Raw genomic sequence first — 18,828 nt, 5'->3', positions numbered from 1 at the left:
GAGTGTGAACTGTCTGACCAGTTATGCTTGATTTAGTGTAGCAGAAGGCATGTGTTAATTATCCTTTTCTTCCAGCAGGAAAGATGTGAGGATTCCGACGCTAGTGTTTCGAAAGTGTGTGAGACAAAGAAAGTGTGGAACTGCTCAACGGAGCCATCTTTCCATTCTCCGAGTAATTTTTAAAGGGAAGCTAGTACTATCAAGAAAACGAGACAGCTTTTTAGATCTGTACTTTTTTCTTACAAGAATGCATTACTCTAGCCAGCAGTTCCACAAAAATCCCCCTCACATCGTTCCTTGTGCTTTTATTTTTATGGCATTTATACGTTATACGTCCCACTGCTTAACGAGGCCCTGTCTGATTCCAGACTTTCTTTAAGATTATTCCAATGACCCAAAGGGCTTCATCGTTTTTTTTTTTTTTTTTTCTGGGATTACTGCTACTGCAACTCTATTGGGCTTTATTTTACTCAACTGAGACAAAAAAATTATTGCACCCAATTTCTTGCCAGCTGAAGAAGACCAGAGCCAGGCATATCTTTCCTCACCAGCCAACTCTGAGCTGGCAGATATGTCTGACTCGATTGTTTTTTTGTCAGCTCCAGTTTAAAAAAAACCTAACCTGACTAGTTCTAAATAAACAAAAATTAAAACACAATGTTTATAGATATATAACATATGCAACAAATACTTACAAAATGAAAAAAATAAGATTTAAATGCAAATCCACCCCCCCTGGTCCATTGGTTCTTCAATTAAAAATTACCTGACCATCATCACACCCATATGTTTTATCTCCCTGAACTGTTAAACACACAAGTGGAACTGGAAGCACACAATTATAAAATCTTTTCATCTTTAATCTTTTTTTGATTATTTGTATGCTGTGGCCTTTGGGCTTGAAAGGAAGTGATAAAATGCTGTGGTAAATTTAGTACTTTGGTGCAGCTTGTTAGCTTTTACCGGAAGTGTATTTTTACTCATCACAAGCATAACCATTCTCAATAGTCTTGTCTACTTTCACTTTATAAACTGTGCTTAATCTTTGTTATTCTTCCTTTCATTTATTTATTGGATATTTACATGGCATTTATTAGTTTTTAAAGATTACATATGTCAATAAACTGACTAACTAGCTAGCTACCCGTATATATTTATCAGTAGCTACATATCATTGGTAATTCAGTGACTTAATTCATTCAGTTGGTCAGGTGTGAAAGTAAAGCAAAATAATAAAGAGCAGATATATCACATCACATATCAAAACTCAACCATGAAAACATGTATAGTAGTAGTTAATATTCTAGCTGATAGCCGATAACGAATAGGATGTGAAATTGCTTGTCGGTAAAGGTGTAAATTGGGTGTGTAAACATTGTTTACACCATCACTTAATGCAAAATTGGGTTTCATCAGCAATTCTTTAGAGTGTGTTTGATGCAGGTTGAATGTAGTATGGTTGAGTTAATATAACTATGCTCAGACTAGCACGTTACAGGAGATTCTGAGTTCTGTGCAAATAACGTATGAAGTGAAATTAAATCAACTGGACTGGCCACTAGAAAAACTAGTGTCTCATTTTAAATTTTTCTTTTTTGATTACTGTGATATAGATTTAGAATTTTACATTAGCATGTAAAGATTCTGGCTACCACCAACTCATAGAGCTTCAAACAGACATTGTCACAAACACATGCTAACCCTTAATTCAAAGTCAAAAGCTCAAGTAGGTTTCAGTCCGGTTTTCAGTGAGAACGCTATATATATATAAAAATCAGGAAGCCATGAAAAGTTAATACCTGTTGACTTCTGCATACTGCAACGTTTGTAGTCCACTACTGCTGTAAACACTTTACAATGCTACCTGTCAAAACTCCTAGAAACTTCATAAAGAGGATACAATTTGGCTATCAATCACACATTGTGCATTGCTGACTATAAAAATGTTTTTATTACCAACTCAATGTGACAACCAGCTATAACGCGTGTCTTAATTCCACTAATACACAACGATGGCATAATGTTACACAAAATATATGCAACATCAAATAAGATAGTAAAGTAGTAAAAAAGCTAACAAAATCTTAATACTTAGGGGGAAAGAAAAACATCCATACTACATCAAGCACACTCTGAAGGATTCCTTACTAACCCCAGCTCGCATTAAATTGATGGTATAAACAGAACATGGTTATTATGTTTATAATAAATTCAACTATGGCTATTCACTCTCTCATTTAAGTCATAATGAAGATATGAGAAATCATTTGCATAAAGAAATATATTTCTAAGAAAGAGTACAACAATTAGAGGATCTGAAAGATATTTGGTTATATGTCCGTTCATTTGCAACAAGAAGTGGTTGAGTAGTGGATGATCAACGTAGGCCTAAAATCTATGGGAAATTCAAGATAACAGAACAACACAGTCTTTTAAGGTCTAGTAAAAGCTCCAGAGGATTCCTGTTTCAAAGCCAAGATGCAAATTTAATGCCAAAGATTTCACGCTTATTGATTGTTGCTAGTCACACTACAAGCCTAAGAAGGCAAATCTTCTCCGAGATCAATAAGAGAGGCAAAAGACCATCACTCAGACAGAGGTGGAACGTTCACTCTGATGTGTATATATCTATTCCTTGACCACAAAGAATGCATTTTCAACCTGGATCCAGTGATGAGGCTGAATCCTGAGGCAGGAGAACTTTACTGGCTTTAAGACTGTAGTGGTGCAGCCACACAGGAATGCACTATAAACATGAAAAATCTGGACACTGACCCTTAGCACTGATTTTAAAATAAACATTCATTCTCTGCAGCAATGGAAGCACGTACAGGATAACGGGTTTTCATCAGGACACACAGCAGCACTGTGATTAAGCTCATTACTGCATCTGCAAACACTGCAAAAAAAGGAGGAGTTACAATTGACTGAGGCTAATCGATTCAAATCATTTGCTTTCCCACGTTCCCCCAAGGTTCCTCTTTTACTCTCCTCGTGCTCAATCTGGCTGGTGTAGCAAAATAACAAAAGACATCACACAAGCGAATATTTATTCTTTATGCAAGACACATTTCACAACGTATGCTACGAAAATCGTTTCAAAACCCGGCTCGTTAGTTGTTTTTTTACCCTGCACTCCTGGGTGTGAGATACTGTAAAAAATAAAAAAATAAAAAAATAAATAAATAAAGGAATCTGTAGGAATTCAGTTGAGCTGGAGGTTTGTGAAAGGTGGGCGGAGTCACCCCCCCAAAAAAAATTACATTTGTGTATAATTAAATGTCTTTTTCTTTCCATGTTGCATCCAATAGTGTTCTTATGTGCCCTATCCAGTTGTACAATCTACAGCCAATAGTTGTAGACTAGAAAAAAAACGTACCGAATTGTTATTAGCTACATGTCAGGCTTTGTACTATATTTGTTGTCAGTAGCAGAACTACTAAAAGTTAAAATCCCCCCCAAACCCAGTTTTTGCTTCATTCCATATTTCCCTATTTTATCACACATGCAACAGGATTGTTCCGGTCATACACCAATCAGTTGAATCTCGATTGTGTTGTCCCTTAGAGCATGACAGCAATTTGACCCTGAAATCATGGCTACTTAAAATAGATAAAAGCCGTCACTTGCTAAATTGAACACACAACAATGCCTGAGATATGATACAGCATGTCTAAAACGTTCACACAGCCATTAGAAAGCACACCGATGTCTTTCAAATTTAGCTCCAGGATGATGGTGTCTTCTGGATGAACTGTGGATGAAACAGACTTGGTTCCAGTTTAACTGTATAATAAACTCCAGTAATGGTCTGTACCAGCTAAGGATTTCCCCATTGATAAACCAACAGATAAACAGCTGTAAAACCTCTTAAGCAGCTGTTGCACTGTGCTGTACTCTATTCACCGTATTATTCTCTCAATTGCACCGATGCGATGTGGTGTCGTTTTCAAGGTGAACAGGTTCACGATACCGAGCTGATCTTTTTTTTTTCCCTTTCTTTTTTTAACAGTCTCCTGGTGTTATAGTTGAGAAGAATGGAATGACCCCGGTTTCACCCGGTGTGTCCCTTGGCCGGCGATTACACAGCCCAAATCTTCAGAACTTTGGAAGACCCCAAGTTCAAGTCCAACCATAACAAAACAGTAAGGTGGCTAAATCAATTTCAGGAGTGATCCAGAGAAGATTTTAAATCTTGAATGCAACAAGGAAGGCTTGGTTAAAGAAAAAAAACAGACACACCCCTTTCACATTTTCTCTTTCCACTGAACAAAATACATTTTTTGATTACTAACTCAATGTGATAACCAGCTTTGACGCTTGTCTTAATGACAATAATACTGAACAATGGCATAATGTTACACAGAATTTACAGATCAAATACGATAGTGAAGTGGTAAAAAAAAGCAAACACAATCCTTCTAAATCGAAAAAAAAATCCATCCATACTACCTCAAGCACACTGAAGGATTCCTTACAAACCCCAGTTCGCATTACAGTGATGGTATTTTTTTTTTTATCGCAGGTTCATTGTGACATGTTTATTGCACATGGTCTCACAGGATAGGGCTTAGATTTCATTCACATCATGTTGTACAGCATGACAAGTAACAATAATTTTTTTTTTTATGTAATCTTAAAATCTATTTTTTTTAAATCAATCTTTATTTATAAAAAAAAAAAAAAAAAAGCACTGCTCTTTTGTGGTTTTCGTATTTTTCCATTCATGAGACCTATACATCCTAGCAATCATGAACAATAGAATATTGCTTTGCCTTTCAGAAATAAATAATACATAACCTCTACCAGTTGATCATCAGCCAATGAATACTTTAATAATAAGGATCACATTAAAAGTCCTTTCATTACCCAAAGAAAAAAAAAAACACATACACATGCTCTCTAAAGACCCCTATTCCCCAAAGCTTTCAGTCATGAATCCAGATGTGCTGTTGAGCACAAGAGGTACCACATCGATCACATCTGGATATGGAGCAGACAGAAGGAAGGTGTGGTATTGTTGGTTATATTTTATGTTAGAAATACAATATCCTGTTTTTTTTTTATTGTTTTATGGAAGCTCATGGTTCAGCATCATTTACCAGGTTGCAAGTTCTAGATCATCCTTATCTACCTTTTAATGCTTCAGGGTGCTAGGAAACGTATTAATACACAGACACAGAGAAGGGGAATAAATAAACAGCAGAGGGAGGAAAATCCTGCAAATCATAATGTAGAGAGGTGTAGGGTAAAAAGAAAACGCCCTGCCTTGTGCATACAAGATATATATAAATATATTCATTTCCATAGTCATATACTATACAACTCCAAAAAAATTATATATAATATATACAGATACATATATTATAATATATATAATGTTCTTCAATAGCAGCAGCATTGCAAACGAGGACACTCCAATTGAAATGCCACATTATATATCCCATGCATTGCATTCTGAGCTTTAATAGCTCCACAGCAATATATTTCTTCATTCAGCTGCGCAAATTGCTCCATTATGAAATATGAATGTCGGACTATATGGTTTGATTCCTAGGTGTGCACAGGAGACAGGGGAGAGACGCGCGCGCACACAATATACTTATAATCTTATTCTAGGGCCAATAAAAAAAAAGAGATGATCCTACAGAGCCGGGGTGACGTAAAGTGAGAGATGAGCTTTCATGCTTACCTTTGACTTGAGTTTCATATTCGGCTATAATCTCCTTGTCTTTGCGGAATTTCGCCGGAGACGTCATGATGGGGGTTTCTTTTAAAGCGCTGAGCACTGACACGGCGCTCGTGCGACACAAGCAACACACACACAATAGTAATAATCGGGAGAAAAAAAGGAGGTTGTTTCCACTCTGTGGGTGTTATTGCAATATCCAATAGGTTGCAAGGAAGCAAAAAAAAAAAAACCACCAAGAAAAAATTATTGCTTCATATCGAAGCTCGAGCTCAATGCATTATGAGCTGCAACAGCGAGATTCTCCCGCAGTGCGCCTCCGAAAACCGGCAGAGGAACTGGATTTATTTTGCATTCCCTCCAGAATTCTTCCAGATGATCTGATGAGATCCAGTAGTTTTTTTATTACTATTGCATATGTTTTTTTTTCTTCTTCTTTTTTCAATTCGCGCGCACGCTTTTTTTGCCCTTCAAAAGCAGAAGGATGGGCTCGTCTCCGGAAAAGCGCAGGGCTGGGGTTAAACAGAGCTCTGTAACAAACAAACAAATCCTGTCATTACATGATGAAACCTTCAAGCATGATGCAATGACAATGTGTATGCATGCATTTATTTGTCCCCCCCCCCATTCATAGTACACAGCACGCGCGCTTAAAAAAATGATATTATTCAAAAGGCACGCGTGCGCTCCTCTGGTACGATGATACATGACATATGCATGGATATTATAGCAAGGTAGCAAATGCATTTACATGAATATATTACTGCTTCAAAAGTTATTGCGTTAAAAAAAATTAAAGCAGGCACGTGCACACGCCTTGTCGAGAAGTAATGCGTCCACCAGATGTGCCCCACACACACAGTCAGACGTCTTCAGACGCCGATTTGCTTCCTCGCGGTCTTCTTCCCCTTTTATAAACCATTCTAACGCATTTCTGGAAATACAGTTACACGCCTCCTGAATGTACGAACTGAATGCAAGCAAGCAAACAAACAAAAACAAGTACCTTTAGAAGGAATGTCCATTCATTTGGTGTAATGCATATGGATCCAACTCCATTACATCCAAAATTCTTTCGCAGGATGTGCTCAGAGTGCGTTATCTGACTTTTTCCCCCTTTTTTCCCAGCTCTAACCCCGCCTTTTTTCGTGGAAATATTAAAGCCCCAACCCCCCTCAACGGCCATTGGTCGCCTGAAAGCGGAAGTGAACCGAGATCCTTCAAATCCGCTTCCAAGGCCTGATTCCAATACAAATCCCTCCTACCTCCACTTGTGCACGGAATAACATATAATGCACTACAAGAGACGATTAAGATTTAAGAATACTTATAGATTTAGAATATATATATTTTATCTTTTATTCACACGAACCAGAATGAGCATGTCATTAAAAACGTGCACATAAAGCAAAAAGCAAAACTTGGCCTGCATACGGGGCTCTTCAGCGCCTTACCCATGTGATCATTTCCATCCAATCGGATTCGCGTATACTTCTTTTTGAAAAATGTTTCCGGAAGTGAATGAAGGTAGAAAGGGTTGTTTAGATCGCGTAGCCAAATTTCGCTTTCTTTTCTTTCTTTGTTTTAATATACCAGAGTAGATTTAATTGACAATAAAATCGTCTGGGTTGAAAAATCGTTAAAATAAATAAATAAAGAAGAGAGTAAGCTTCTGTTAATTTGAATGCGATTGGATTAGCTTTGTTATTTGAATAGACAGGTGTTTCTGGGTGGGAATTTAGTGTCATGGATGAAGTGGGACCGTTTTAGTGTTCTAGACCGTTTAGATGAATAATCAGGAACGCTTTCGGTGAGGTAGATCGCAGTTAATGAAATATTGGAGAGCTCAGTTTAAAAGGAAAGCTAGTTAGGTAACTACGGTTAGCTAACATCCGGTTTAAATAGCCCCGCAAGCAGGTAACGTCAGATTTGTTAGAAGGAAGGAACCAGTGAGCATTTTCTATCTGAGCTTATCTTCAGGCTTTGGGCTGATCGAGGTGCAAAAAATGTCGACGTCGAATTTCAAGAATAAATGTGTCGCCCAAGTGAACTGCATTTACTGCGACAGCCTCCTGTGTACAAGAGGAATGAAAGCTGTGCTTCTAGCAGACACTGAAATCGAGCTTTTCTCCACCGACATGCCTCCAAACAGGTCAGACTGATCTGCTCATAATAACTATTTAATAATTATCATCATCATCATCATCATCATTCCTTGCAGTCTATTGCATATCCCAAGTCTCAGTATTAAACATCTTAGGGTTTGTTAGCATGCAGGTGAATGGTTTCATATGGTTTAATGTTTTTGTTTTATGTATAAATTCCCATTAAAAACATTTATTGAAACAAATTTGGCTTTTAATTCAAATATTTCATCGTAAACTCTCAAGAGGAAGACATTTACAGAACAGTACCCTTTTTTCTTTATTTGGAACTAAGAAAACAGCACTGGCATTAAAAATATGGGCACATATGAGTATATTATGTAACAACTGAATCCAAACGTTTATAATTAGATATTTGTTAAAAAAAAAAAAGAGATAGATAGATAGATGATAGAAATTAGAGAAATTATTTTGAGTAAACGTGTTGAACAATGTTATAAACCCCGGTTTTCACTCAACTCAAGTTTAACCAGTTTTTACAAACGTATTAGTATTACATGTGTATTAGAATGATAGAAAGCTTGATATACCTATAATGTAAAGAAAATATTTCGTTGATACATGCCGTGATGGTGCCAAGTGGACAGAGCTTAAAGCATTTATCTTAACGGAAATGATCTAATGGATTTATTTATAAACCTAAAAACAATGTCTCTCGGTGGTCTGATAAAGCATTTGGTCAAAGGCTTTTTATTATTATCCTATCTATGGTAAGTGATCATTGCTATTCTGCCTCTGTGCTCATTTCCTTTATGTCTTTTGCAGGACTGTCGATTTCGTCGCTGGCTGCTATTCGACCGAAAGCTGTAAATGTAAATTAAGAGACATCGCTTGCCTGAAATGGTATGTAACAGATAATGAGCGTGCATTTTATTAATACACTGGACACTGCTCGTTATACCACGAACAAAAGAGGTTTGTAAGGATTTATGAAGATTAATTCACTTTTTTGAAGGGTGCCAATTGTTCTGGAGAGTTGTCTTAGCTATAGTATGTGTTGTTTGTCATGAAGCTCTTATATATAAAAGAAATTGGACTGTTACTAGTTTGTCTGGGTCTGCCCTTGGGGTTCCATGTGGTGTTCTCTCTTTCTTTTTTTTTTTTAGTGGAAATGTTGTGGGGTATCATGTAGTGGCTCCGTGCAAACCCTGCCTACTCTCCTGTAACAATGGCCACTTCTGGATGTTCAACAGTGAAGCTGTTTCCACCATCAACAGACTGGATGCATCAGGTTTGGCATCTTGTCAATATGTTGAATTCAGTACAGTTGTTATAGATCAGGTTGCTTACGTTTCTGTCCAAAAGTCACTGGAGTGATGAAAAATGAAGACGAGATGCACGTGATAGATAGAGAGAGAGAGAGAGAATCCAGAGTGTAATATCTGAAAAAGCCAATCAAAATCCCTCAAAATCCACCAGCTTTAAGAAAGTACCAGTTCTTAAAATGTCTTGACATCATGGATACCTTTCCCACAAAAACAAATAAAATTTTGAATGAAAGTCAATGAATAAGTTGAGCAGAATAGTCAGGTGATGAGTGGAATCATGTTTTAAATGTGTAATGGAGATGTGTAGCAACGTTCTAATTCAAGATAATTCCTCGTGTTACCCGTTTTCTGTATTCTGATTTATTATACAAGTGGGACATTCCTAAGTGAACTGAAGTGACACGGCCGGGAGAACATTTTGTTAGATAAAGAAAAACTTTCATCTTTTTGCTAAAGGAGAGGAGAAGCGCCCTGTAGGCTTGGCCTAATCCCAAAAATCCTAAAACTGCACACTGCCACAATTTCAAAAAGAGTATGCAGTGCATAGCTGTATTTGGCAGCACAGAAATGCCTTATGTTCAGGGTTTCTCAAATGCAAATCTAAAATTTGCATAAAGCCATATGGACAGAAAGTCTGTTATATTCAGTACAAACGAGCATCAGCTTTGAAAACTACTCACCATCCAATCACAGCCTTGGAAACTCACATTTGATTTGCATTCAGCCTTTTTTTTTTTTTTTTTTTTCTTTGGTCCCCAATAAAAAAATACACAGGTGTTCACTTTAATGCTGTAGCCTGAAGGATACTGTTGACTCCCTACAGCAATACAGGACGCACCTATCATTTTTATTTAAACAATTGCTAAGGTAGTGCTCAGACAAGTGTGACTAGTGTTCACCTGGGGTTTTGTCTGTCCAAATGCAACGACGTAATAAACACGTGGAATTGTATCCAGCGGCGACTTACGGTGCTGAGCCAATCAGTGAAGTCATGTGACTACACAGTGAGATACACCTTGAGTTTTGCTTTCTCACATTTCTGTTATATGTATTCAATTGGCGTGTTGTGAGGATGTGGATTATGATCATACGATAAATGCTGATTGAGCATAAACTGTCTAACTGGAGTACAAAAGGACTGTTATCAGTGTTGGCTATTCAGAGGAAGTAAAACATAAACCTAGTGTAGCATTATGAGCTAATAAATGCGTAAATCACTACTGTAAATTCCTGTGTGTGCGCCCACGTGTGTGTGTGTGTGTGTGTGTGATTATGATGATTATCACTGTATTTAAGGAGATGTAATGTATTAGTCAACCTAAAGAGGTTAAAATTAAAGTTAGAGCTATTAAAAAAATGTTCGCCTTTTTATCGAATGTCACCACAAATGGTTTGTGGGGGGTTTTTTGTTTGTTTTTGTTTTTTATTGAAATTTTTTAGTTTTTTATCAATTGTATACTCCTGAGCAAAAATGCCAAAATGATGAAAGATTTTAATGGTTTTAACAAAAATATTGGTCAGAAAATTAGCAAAAAATACAAGAAACACACTCCTGGCACCTCTTGTGCCACATGAAAACTCTGGGTACCTCACTTACAGTCAATATATAGTGTTGTGCACAAAGATGTTCAATCTTGATGGTTCAAATTGTGATGCAAGACTTAGAGATGGAAATTTGAAAGGTGCTATATAAAAGAAAGATGATTATTATTATTATTATTATTATAAAATGCTTGGTGTGCATTTCAACACAGCCCTGGGTTCAGGACATTGTTAAATTTTTGCTCGTTACCAGTGAAAGGATCAACGCTGACTCTTATTACTGTGTCCACAAGGTTTACACACCAATGATTTGTTGTTCAGACTGTAAAAAGCATCATATTTGTATTGTATCATATCCACCTTTTGTTTGTTTCTGATATCTTTTAAGTGTGTAACGGAGCTCCTCTCGTCCCCTATTAGGAGTGAATCTGCTGCTATGGGGAGATCTACCAGAGCTGGACGGAAGCGAGGACGAGAGCTCGGACAGCCTTTCAGAAGAGGAATACCTCAGATAGAATGTAGACAGATTAGGAGGTACCAACCCACCCTCTGTCCATCCCTTTTAAATGAACTACTTGGGGGAATCAAGACACCACATTCGAAGATCATTCTCACCACAGAACGATGAAGTTTTCTGTCTTACCGTTGCCCCCTCAGCTGCAGTATGCTTTCGAGTATATTTTTGCTACAGCATTCATCTTGTTGACCATTTCACAAGCATCGAGTCGTTTTTGTTGTTTGTTTTGTTTTTAGGATAGCTAAATCCTAATGGTACGTTAAGATGTATGTGAAAAAAAAAGCGCAGTGTCCAAATACGCCTGTTATGCAGTTGTTCAACCGCAGCAGTGTGCATATACTTGAAATATAAATAATGTGGGCAACTTTTTTTTTTTTTTTTAAGCTTTGTCTGTGAAAGACAAACATTTCATTTAATTTAACTGTGTTTAATAACCGCTTTTCCTTAAACATGCCCTGTTTTGGAATTTGAGGGAAATTGATGACAGTGTAAATGTTATGTACATTACATACACTTGGGCTCGGTGATGTGCTAAGATGCATAGGGTTTTTTGTTTGTTTGTTTGTTTTTTAACATTGTTTGGAAAGTAAAGCAGCACAAGCGAATGACTTTTGCAGTGAATGACTTCCAAGCTAGCCTGGTCGCCAACATTTTTTTATTAAAAACGCTGATGATGTACGTGTCTAAATAACTTGAACTGAAATTGTATTTGCTGATATTTAAAATAGCCTCTTATATAAAAAATTGCACTGAATTACTATTAACAAAACCATGAATTTATTTATGTACACAGCTTGGTACTTGCATTATATATTTTCTTTGTTTTGTACATGCACAAAAATGAAAATTTACATTTTAATATGTAGCACGGTGGTATTTTTTGCTTCCCACATTTGTGTTCGGCAGAATTGAACCAATAGACTTGATTTTAATACTTTTTTTCTTCTTTGGGTCTCTTTTCATAAGAACATTTCATTAAACGGACAAAAAAAGAAGACTATGAATTACTGTACTCCTCCCACCCTATTTTTGTGGAAAATGTATTTTACAAAAAAAAAAAAAAGGAACTAATTCACTGTATTAATGTGATGATTAATTACATTTTTGTTTTGATTAGCATTTCAATGTGATGGCTTGTGTTCTCTCAAAATTTCACCTCACATATTTTAAGTGATATGGTGTGAATATGTAATTCTGGTCCGAATTGGTAGAAATGTTTAATCTTTTATTGGCTTTTTTTTTTTCCTTCTTCTTACAGATGTTTGCCAATTTGCATTAAGATGACCAAAAAACCAAAATGCTAGAAGTGATATTATTTTTAACTTATTAGCAGAAACGGTTTATTTTCTGTAATTTATCAACCATGTGAATGTATATATTTATGGACAGACATGAGACTGTATTTATACTTGGAGAATTTCTCTTGTACCATCTGAAGACTGAAAAGGACGTTTGTAATTCTTTGACTTTGCACTGTAAAGGTGTCGCTGTAAAAGGGGTGAACCTCGAGTTGTTTTGTATGCTTGCTGTCTTGGTATTAAACGTTTTTAACGTGGACTCCCTTGTTTTTGAAGCATACAAAGTTCGGTTCACGTTGGAATTTGTTTCGAGGTCATTTCAGTCAAAACTGCTTGAACTCCACAGCCAAATATTTTCAATCTGAATTGATCTACAGCATATGGAAGATTTGGTGGAAGACAAAAATAAAAATAAACAGATGAAATCAGGATTAACTACAAAAAGACACTGAGCAAACATTGACAAACTATTAACTTATGCTGCTGATGGAAAGAAATCCTTCTTAAACCTAGGTATATTAAAAGGTGTTAGATTAATCAGAAAGCATTTAATAGTAATTTTCATTACACTTTACTACAGTAATAATCTAGTCAGCCAATCGCATGACAGCAGCTCAATGCATAAAAACATCCAAGTAATTTCAGTAATTTTGGCTGCAGCATGTTTGCTGGTACATAATGTCCAGTATTGAGCATTTCAGAAACCACAAAATGGTGCACAAATAACAACCCTGTGAGTGGCACTTTTGATAGAAACATCTACTGAAAGAGGTCAGAGGAGAAGAAAAACACAGTACCTAAAATATCTACACATTACACCCATGTTGAGCAGAGGAGCAGCAGCAATGCTTGAGGTGGACAGGCTACAACAACAGAAGAGTAAGTCAGCGTCCCCATCTGTCAACCCAAGGACAAGAATTTGTCACTAGACAGGGCACAGATTCACCAAAACTTGACATTTGATAACAAGGGTGAGCACTGACACAAAGCAGCTTAAAAGAAATATCTGAATTCTGACCAAAGTGGCAAGGAAAAGCTCACCTTAAGACCTCGAGGAACCAGACTCAAAAAGCAACTCGTCCTTGTCTGGGTGAAAAACATGACTGTAAATAATCTCTCTACTATATTAGTAAAGCTGTGCAACCAGTACATAGTCAAGTTTAGACAATAGTGTCAAGATTCCTGATTGTAAATATCCCTGGACTGGATGAAAACGCTGGGGGCAAAAAAATGGGTAGAAAAACATATTGCGAACTTGATCTAACTAAATGCAGTGGATTTCATCATACATTTCAACATGGGAAATGTCTCATTGTGTAAAAGGGTGGTTCAGGGAAACCATTTATATTGTGTTGTACTTGTCCCTGTTTTCTGTATTCTTGAGATTACTGGCAGCCCAATGGCGTAATTTGTCCAAACAAAGACCAACAATGGGCAGAGAATTATACAGAATTGGATGCACACTGTCTTTGTTTGGGGTTTGCTGGCTTGTGGTTTCTTCTGTACGAGGCAAAAGTGTGAGCGCATAGTTTATTGTCTTATTTTGTGTCTCTTTTAGACACTGGAGAACAATAAGGCATTTGCTTTGGACTCAGTTCCCTGTTGTGCACCAATAACAAAATCAACCCATTGTGACGATGACCATGACCAAACATGAGTCGCTTGTGTAAAAGTGCTATCTTCTATTCTTGGCTTATGGAGGAGTTAAGGAAGTGAAGTCAAGATGCTAAATATAGTGCTCTTTATCGTTTTTTTCTTTCAGATGTTATTGTTAAATTCGCACCTGCCCACTTCCTTCTAAAAGTACAATGAAACCTATAATATATTTCTCTCCATCAATTTCTCTATTTGTACCCAATATCGGTTTATTCTGAATAATGTATCTGTATAACAGTAATTCTATTCGACCTGCCACTGATCTTGCCACAGTTGACTGTTCCTTTGGAACAGACACATGGCCTATTGTTTGTGTGGGCATGTAGCAGCTTGTGTGCAATGAACACAGAGGAACTGATTTTCATAATTGTATGAATTCCCAGATTCTTGTGGGTTGGCTTGGAGCAGGAGCCACCTGAGGACTCCAGGTTTAAGCTTGAGCTCAGTTTACTGCCTGTGCACTTTTGTTTTGCATGATCAACCTGTGTCCATATGGGTTTCCTCCAGGTTCATGGGTTTCCTCCAATCCTACAAATGGTGCTTTGTGAAGTATGGTAGAAAGTTGGGGGCAGCCAGGGGCACAAGAGACATTGCATGGGTTAATTGTGTAGCAGATTAAAGCAGATATCAGCAAATTCTAAATACAAATGTGATACACTCAGTCATTAAATTGAACCGAGATGAAATAAAAACTACAGAAGGAAATACTTCAAGAAATGCAAGTGAAAGCATTGGAATGTCCTTTCCAGGCTCATGTATTGAAAATATTCAGAAATCAGAGTAGCTGTGCCTGCACGATGGCCCAAGAACATCTTAGTACTAGAAAATGTTCTGCAACGGATTGTTTTCAACTGGAACATTTTCAAACTTTGATATCAGCCAGTGGGAGTGGAACCAAGTCCTGACTAAGGAGGCTGCACAAAAACATGCCACAGTCATGGAAAAAATCCAGTGGGTTGTAAGTAAACTTCCCTGGTTTTGTGAAACAAATGGTTTTATACAGTTTATACCCATAATTTCCCAGATTCACACAATCTAGCTGGCCAACACAAGAACATGAAATAAAGCATGGATAGGCCTATTTTATACACTGATCATGAGAACATGTGCAGCTGTAATACTTATATAACAATGTAGCTGTCCATTCAAGCAGAAAGAACATTCCAAGCCAAGAAGAGACAGGTAGGTCATGCTTGCTCCTTGCCTGAGCATGTTATAATCACAAAGTTCACCTTGAATAAATGTTTGTATATGTAAGTCTGCATGACAATCTTGTTATCTTGTTAAATGAATAGCGCACCTCATAAATTCAGCAAGGTGATTTAGCTCGGAAGCCCAATATGGCTGCCGGTTTACGTGATAAAATCGTCACTTAGGGAAAGAAGATGGGAAAGCTTTGTCACTGTGCTGGAGTAAAGTCCAGAGCTGAATAGAGCATTATCTGGATGGAGATCTAGAGGTCATGTCTGTTAAAGGTCAGAGCTGGATAATTGATGGCATTTACCACTCATGACGGTTTCACTGATAAAAAAACCCAAGAAGAAATCAGACAATACAAATCTCACAAAAAACATAGCAAATGATAAAAAAATCTATATTCATACAGAATTTAATATTTAGTCTAACATGAGCTACAATTAATTGTAGCAAAAAAGGAGACAATAATAAAAATACTTCCACTAATATACATTTATCATTTTGAGATATTACTCCTTTTTAAACTGGTTATTATTTATGCATTTTATTTACATTGTTTTACAGTGTCTTTGATTGCTTGCCCTTTCTCCTGTCCATTTTCCCCTCCTTATATTTTTATACTCTGTCAAAATATAAGGTTAGCTTTGCACAAATGGCTTTTCATATATTATATTATGGCTTTTTGAAAGTATGATGTACAAGTAATGCAAGAACACAATGGTTGTATGTTCGGCCATAAATAAAAAAATATATGTGGGAAGTTTGCATCATATTAAAGATGTGTTTTTGTTTACTTCCGTTAGACCATTAGTTTTAACAGGGTGAGGCAGAAGAGAGAGAGAGAGAGAGAGAGAGAGAGAGAGAGAGAAAAAAAAAGGAGTGAGCTCCAGAAAGTAAGTGTTTGCTGCCATCTGCTGGATTTCTGAAGCAAAATGCTGCTTATTATAAAGTGTCACCATCTGCTGGATATTTGAAAGTAATTCATGCTCCACATGGGCCTGAAATCATTAAAACACTATGCGGTAGTAAAACTGTTTCAACCACAGGTTTATAAATGGTCACACGATTATTTACAAGGCATTGATATTCTTCCAGAGGCTTGCACTTCATTTCCTCTGACATCATCATTACCCAAAATGAGGGAATTTAGCCTGGAAATAATCCACATCACCTACACACCCTTTTCTCCTTTCTCTCAGCAGAATAATGCAAAACCAAGCATGCCCAATGGCTCATTATGAACCCCTCACACCCTGCACATGACTAGTCACACCTCAGGCAGATCATTTTATTCGCCAACATCCAAAATCCTACAATGGAGAAATTGGTGTTAGGCTATTTAATTAGGGATGCAAGAGTGATTCCTCACATACGGCAGCTACGACACAAATTTACATTTACAAACCGGTTTAAACTGATTTTCAAGCCGATTAAGTTTCAGTGTACAGGACTATTTAATTTCCATGCTATGTGTTTTCATTATATAAATTGTTACATCTAAATAAATATGAATTCTGCCACATATCTGGCTCTGCATTAGGTATTTAAATAGTATAATGTTGATTTTGTGTTCTATTGCAAAGCTTCTTGAATACAAAAAAAGTCTACTTGATGTCAGAAAGTGGAAACTGGTTATTCTACTAACAGCAAAATCTCTCTGGACACAAAAGAGTGTATTGGTGCAAACTGAAGTCAATAGAAACCTGTTTCTATTCAAGTGTGTTTTATATATTTGTTTTAACCCTATGTACAGTTTCTCTTGGTGGACATTTTATGCTTTAGGTGGAGCATCGATAAATTGCTTGTTCTTTCAAGCAACCTTGGGGGGGCGGTTGAATGCAAAACAAGCCCTGATAAACTTTAAACCTTTCTCAATATTTAAATATTTAATGCTAGATGAAGATCTCTAAGAAAAGGATTGACCATAAACCTTTAAACATGGTAAAAATTTTTAATATCCAGTTTCTGCAAATTGATCTAAATATCTAATCTAAATAGCTTCATGAAAGAAAGTTCTTTGGAACACTAACAATTTTACATGTTTATTATGGATCCTGGGAAACCTGTGCACTAGGACTTGGTGTTGAAAACCTGTAAGCTAAAGCATTAGAATGTTATTCTCATTTTCTCTAAGAGCAAAAGGGTAAAAAATTTGGGAAATTCTTTTTAAAACCCTGATTAAAACTCACTTTTTTTTTTTCTTTTCCCCTCAGAATTTTGTCCTGGACTTGTTTTGAAAGCTTCTTTGTCTTCATGATGCTGTTGGTTGTCTACCAAAGTCATGAGCAGGTATATTTATATTGAGCTCACATGATACAACACACAGGTGGACTTTATTTAACTAATTATGTGGCTTGTGATGGTGACTGGTGCCATTAAGTGTTAAACAAAGTTTGCATAGAAATAAAGGGGTGAATAATTATGCAATCACATATTCCAATTTATTAGGATTATTTATATTAGGATTATTTTTGCAAGCAAATATTTATATTTTCTCTTCAATATGTCGAGTAGATTTCTGGCATGCTGTATAGTCCCAGTTAAATCCATTTCAGATGCAGGATCAGTTGCAGGTGTACACTTATACCTATACCTACCAACTTGGGTCAGTTGCTATTTTATTTTTTTTTAACAATCCAGTAGTTCTAATAAAGTGGCACTTACATTTATTTTGGCTCCTGTAAAAGTAAGGGTACAGGTAAAAGTCCAAACCAAGTGGGTGTGCAATATCATATCAGACCACTAGAGGGAGGAAAAGTACAAATATTGAGTTATGGGGTTGCTCCTAAATATTTATTGCAGTTGCACTGACAGATACAAAACAACAAAAAAACAACAAAAAAACAATTACTAGTTACTATTTCCAATTATACTCGCATTAAATGATAGAAACTAAACAGTCTAGCTAATATTAACATTTATTTTTTTATTAGACACAACCAGTCACATGGTTATTTTTATTCAAGTTGTTTCTTTAGGTTTGATACAACTCCTTTTATGGATCTCGTTGTGGATAAACGCATAAATATTATAATGATACATATTATAATTAATAGATCTTTGTATATAAGATTTCTATATAGTCACGTGTTCTTTATGAGTGAATCGTCTTTATTTTTTTAATTCGCCCCCCTTTTTTGGTGGATTTTCATAGCTATTCCTTCAGGTGACTCACGTGTCAAATTTACACGTGTGGTTTTCAGACCTTATCATATGCCATGGTATGTACGTCAAGTTACTTTTTTTTCTCCTACGTGTTCTCTTATGACGTTTGGTCATTATTTTTTATTGAAAAGTTTTTGATACTTTTTTACAAACCAAGGGATCGTTTTTATTGCATACTGTTCATTAAAGTCACATGTTTTCTTCATGTATGATTGCTATTATTCACACACAAAAAAAACACGTGATTTTTATTCCAGTAGTACTGACAGAAATGAGCAGAAGTTAGCTATCAATCCCTACATTAAATCTGCAAAAAAAACAAAAAAACAAA

General features: G+C 36.4%; 2 protein-coding genes and 1 long non-coding RNA gene across 7 annotated transcripts in view; 1 reads left to right on the top strand and 2 right to left on the bottom strand.

Annotated features, from left to right (window-relative positions):
* Positions 1 to 6,851, bottom strand: part of srgap2 (SLIT-ROBO Rho GTPase activating protein 2) — an 85,860-nt gene extending 79,009 nt beyond the window's left edge. For 3 of the 4 annotated variants that reach the window (XM_046875703.1, XM_046875706.1, XM_046875707.1), the window contains exons 1-2: positions 6,696 to 6,851; positions 5,693 to 6,219 (exon numbers count right to left, since the gene is read on the bottom strand). In XM_046875703.1, coding sequence (XP_046731659.1) covers positions 5,693 to 5,759 — 67 coding nt within the window. In that variant the 5' untranslated portion in view covers positions 5,760 to 6,219; positions 6,696 to 6,851. Of the gene's footprint in view, positions 1 to 5,692; positions 6,220 to 6,440; positions 6,565 to 6,695 lie in introns of those variants that run through there. The other variant, XM_046875704.1, reaches the window with a different exon arrangement.
* A 343-nt stretch (positions 6,852 to 7,194) lies between these two features.
* fam72a (family with sequence similarity 72 member A) lies at positions 7,195 to 12,738 on the top strand. Its single transcript, XM_046875722.1, has 4 exons — positions 7,195 to 7,841; positions 8,620 to 8,697; positions 8,961 to 9,085; positions 11,085 to 12,738. The coding sequence occupies exons 1-4, from the start codon at positions 7,696 to 7,698 to the stop codon at positions 11,177 to 11,179; spliced, it is 444 nt and encodes a 147-aa protein (XP_046731678.1). The 5' UTR covers positions 7,195 to 7,695; the 3' UTR covers positions 11,180 to 12,738.
* Positions 12,739 to 12,854: 116 nt separating this feature from the next.
* On the bottom strand, positions 12,855 to 17,625 carry LOC124402593. 2 transcript variants are annotated; one of them, XR_006928752.1, is made up of 3 exons: positions 17,522 to 17,605; positions 13,521 to 13,565; positions 12,855 to 13,376 (listed from the first exon to the last, which is right to left on the bottom strand). It is a non-coding gene; the product is annotated as an uncharacterized LOC124402593 (long non-coding RNA). The 2 variants fall into 2 exon arrangements; XR_006928753.1 differs by lacking the exons at positions 12,855 to 13,376; positions 13,521 to 13,565 and adding an exon at positions 17,264 to 17,430 and having other exon boundaries at positions 17,522 to 17,625.
* Between the last annotated feature and the right edge of the window lie 1,203 nt (positions 17,626 to 18,828).

Source organism: Silurus meridionalis, chromosome 19, assembly GCF_014805685.1.
Source record: "Silurus meridionalis isolate SWU-2019-XX chromosome 19, ASM1480568v1, whole genome shotgun sequence".
Taxonomy (NCBI): Eukaryota; Metazoa; Chordata; class Actinopteri; order Siluriformes; family Siluridae; genus Silurus; species Silurus meridionalis.
Note: the sequence above shows the minus strand (reverse complement) of the source record. Positions and strands in the feature narration are given on the sequence as shown.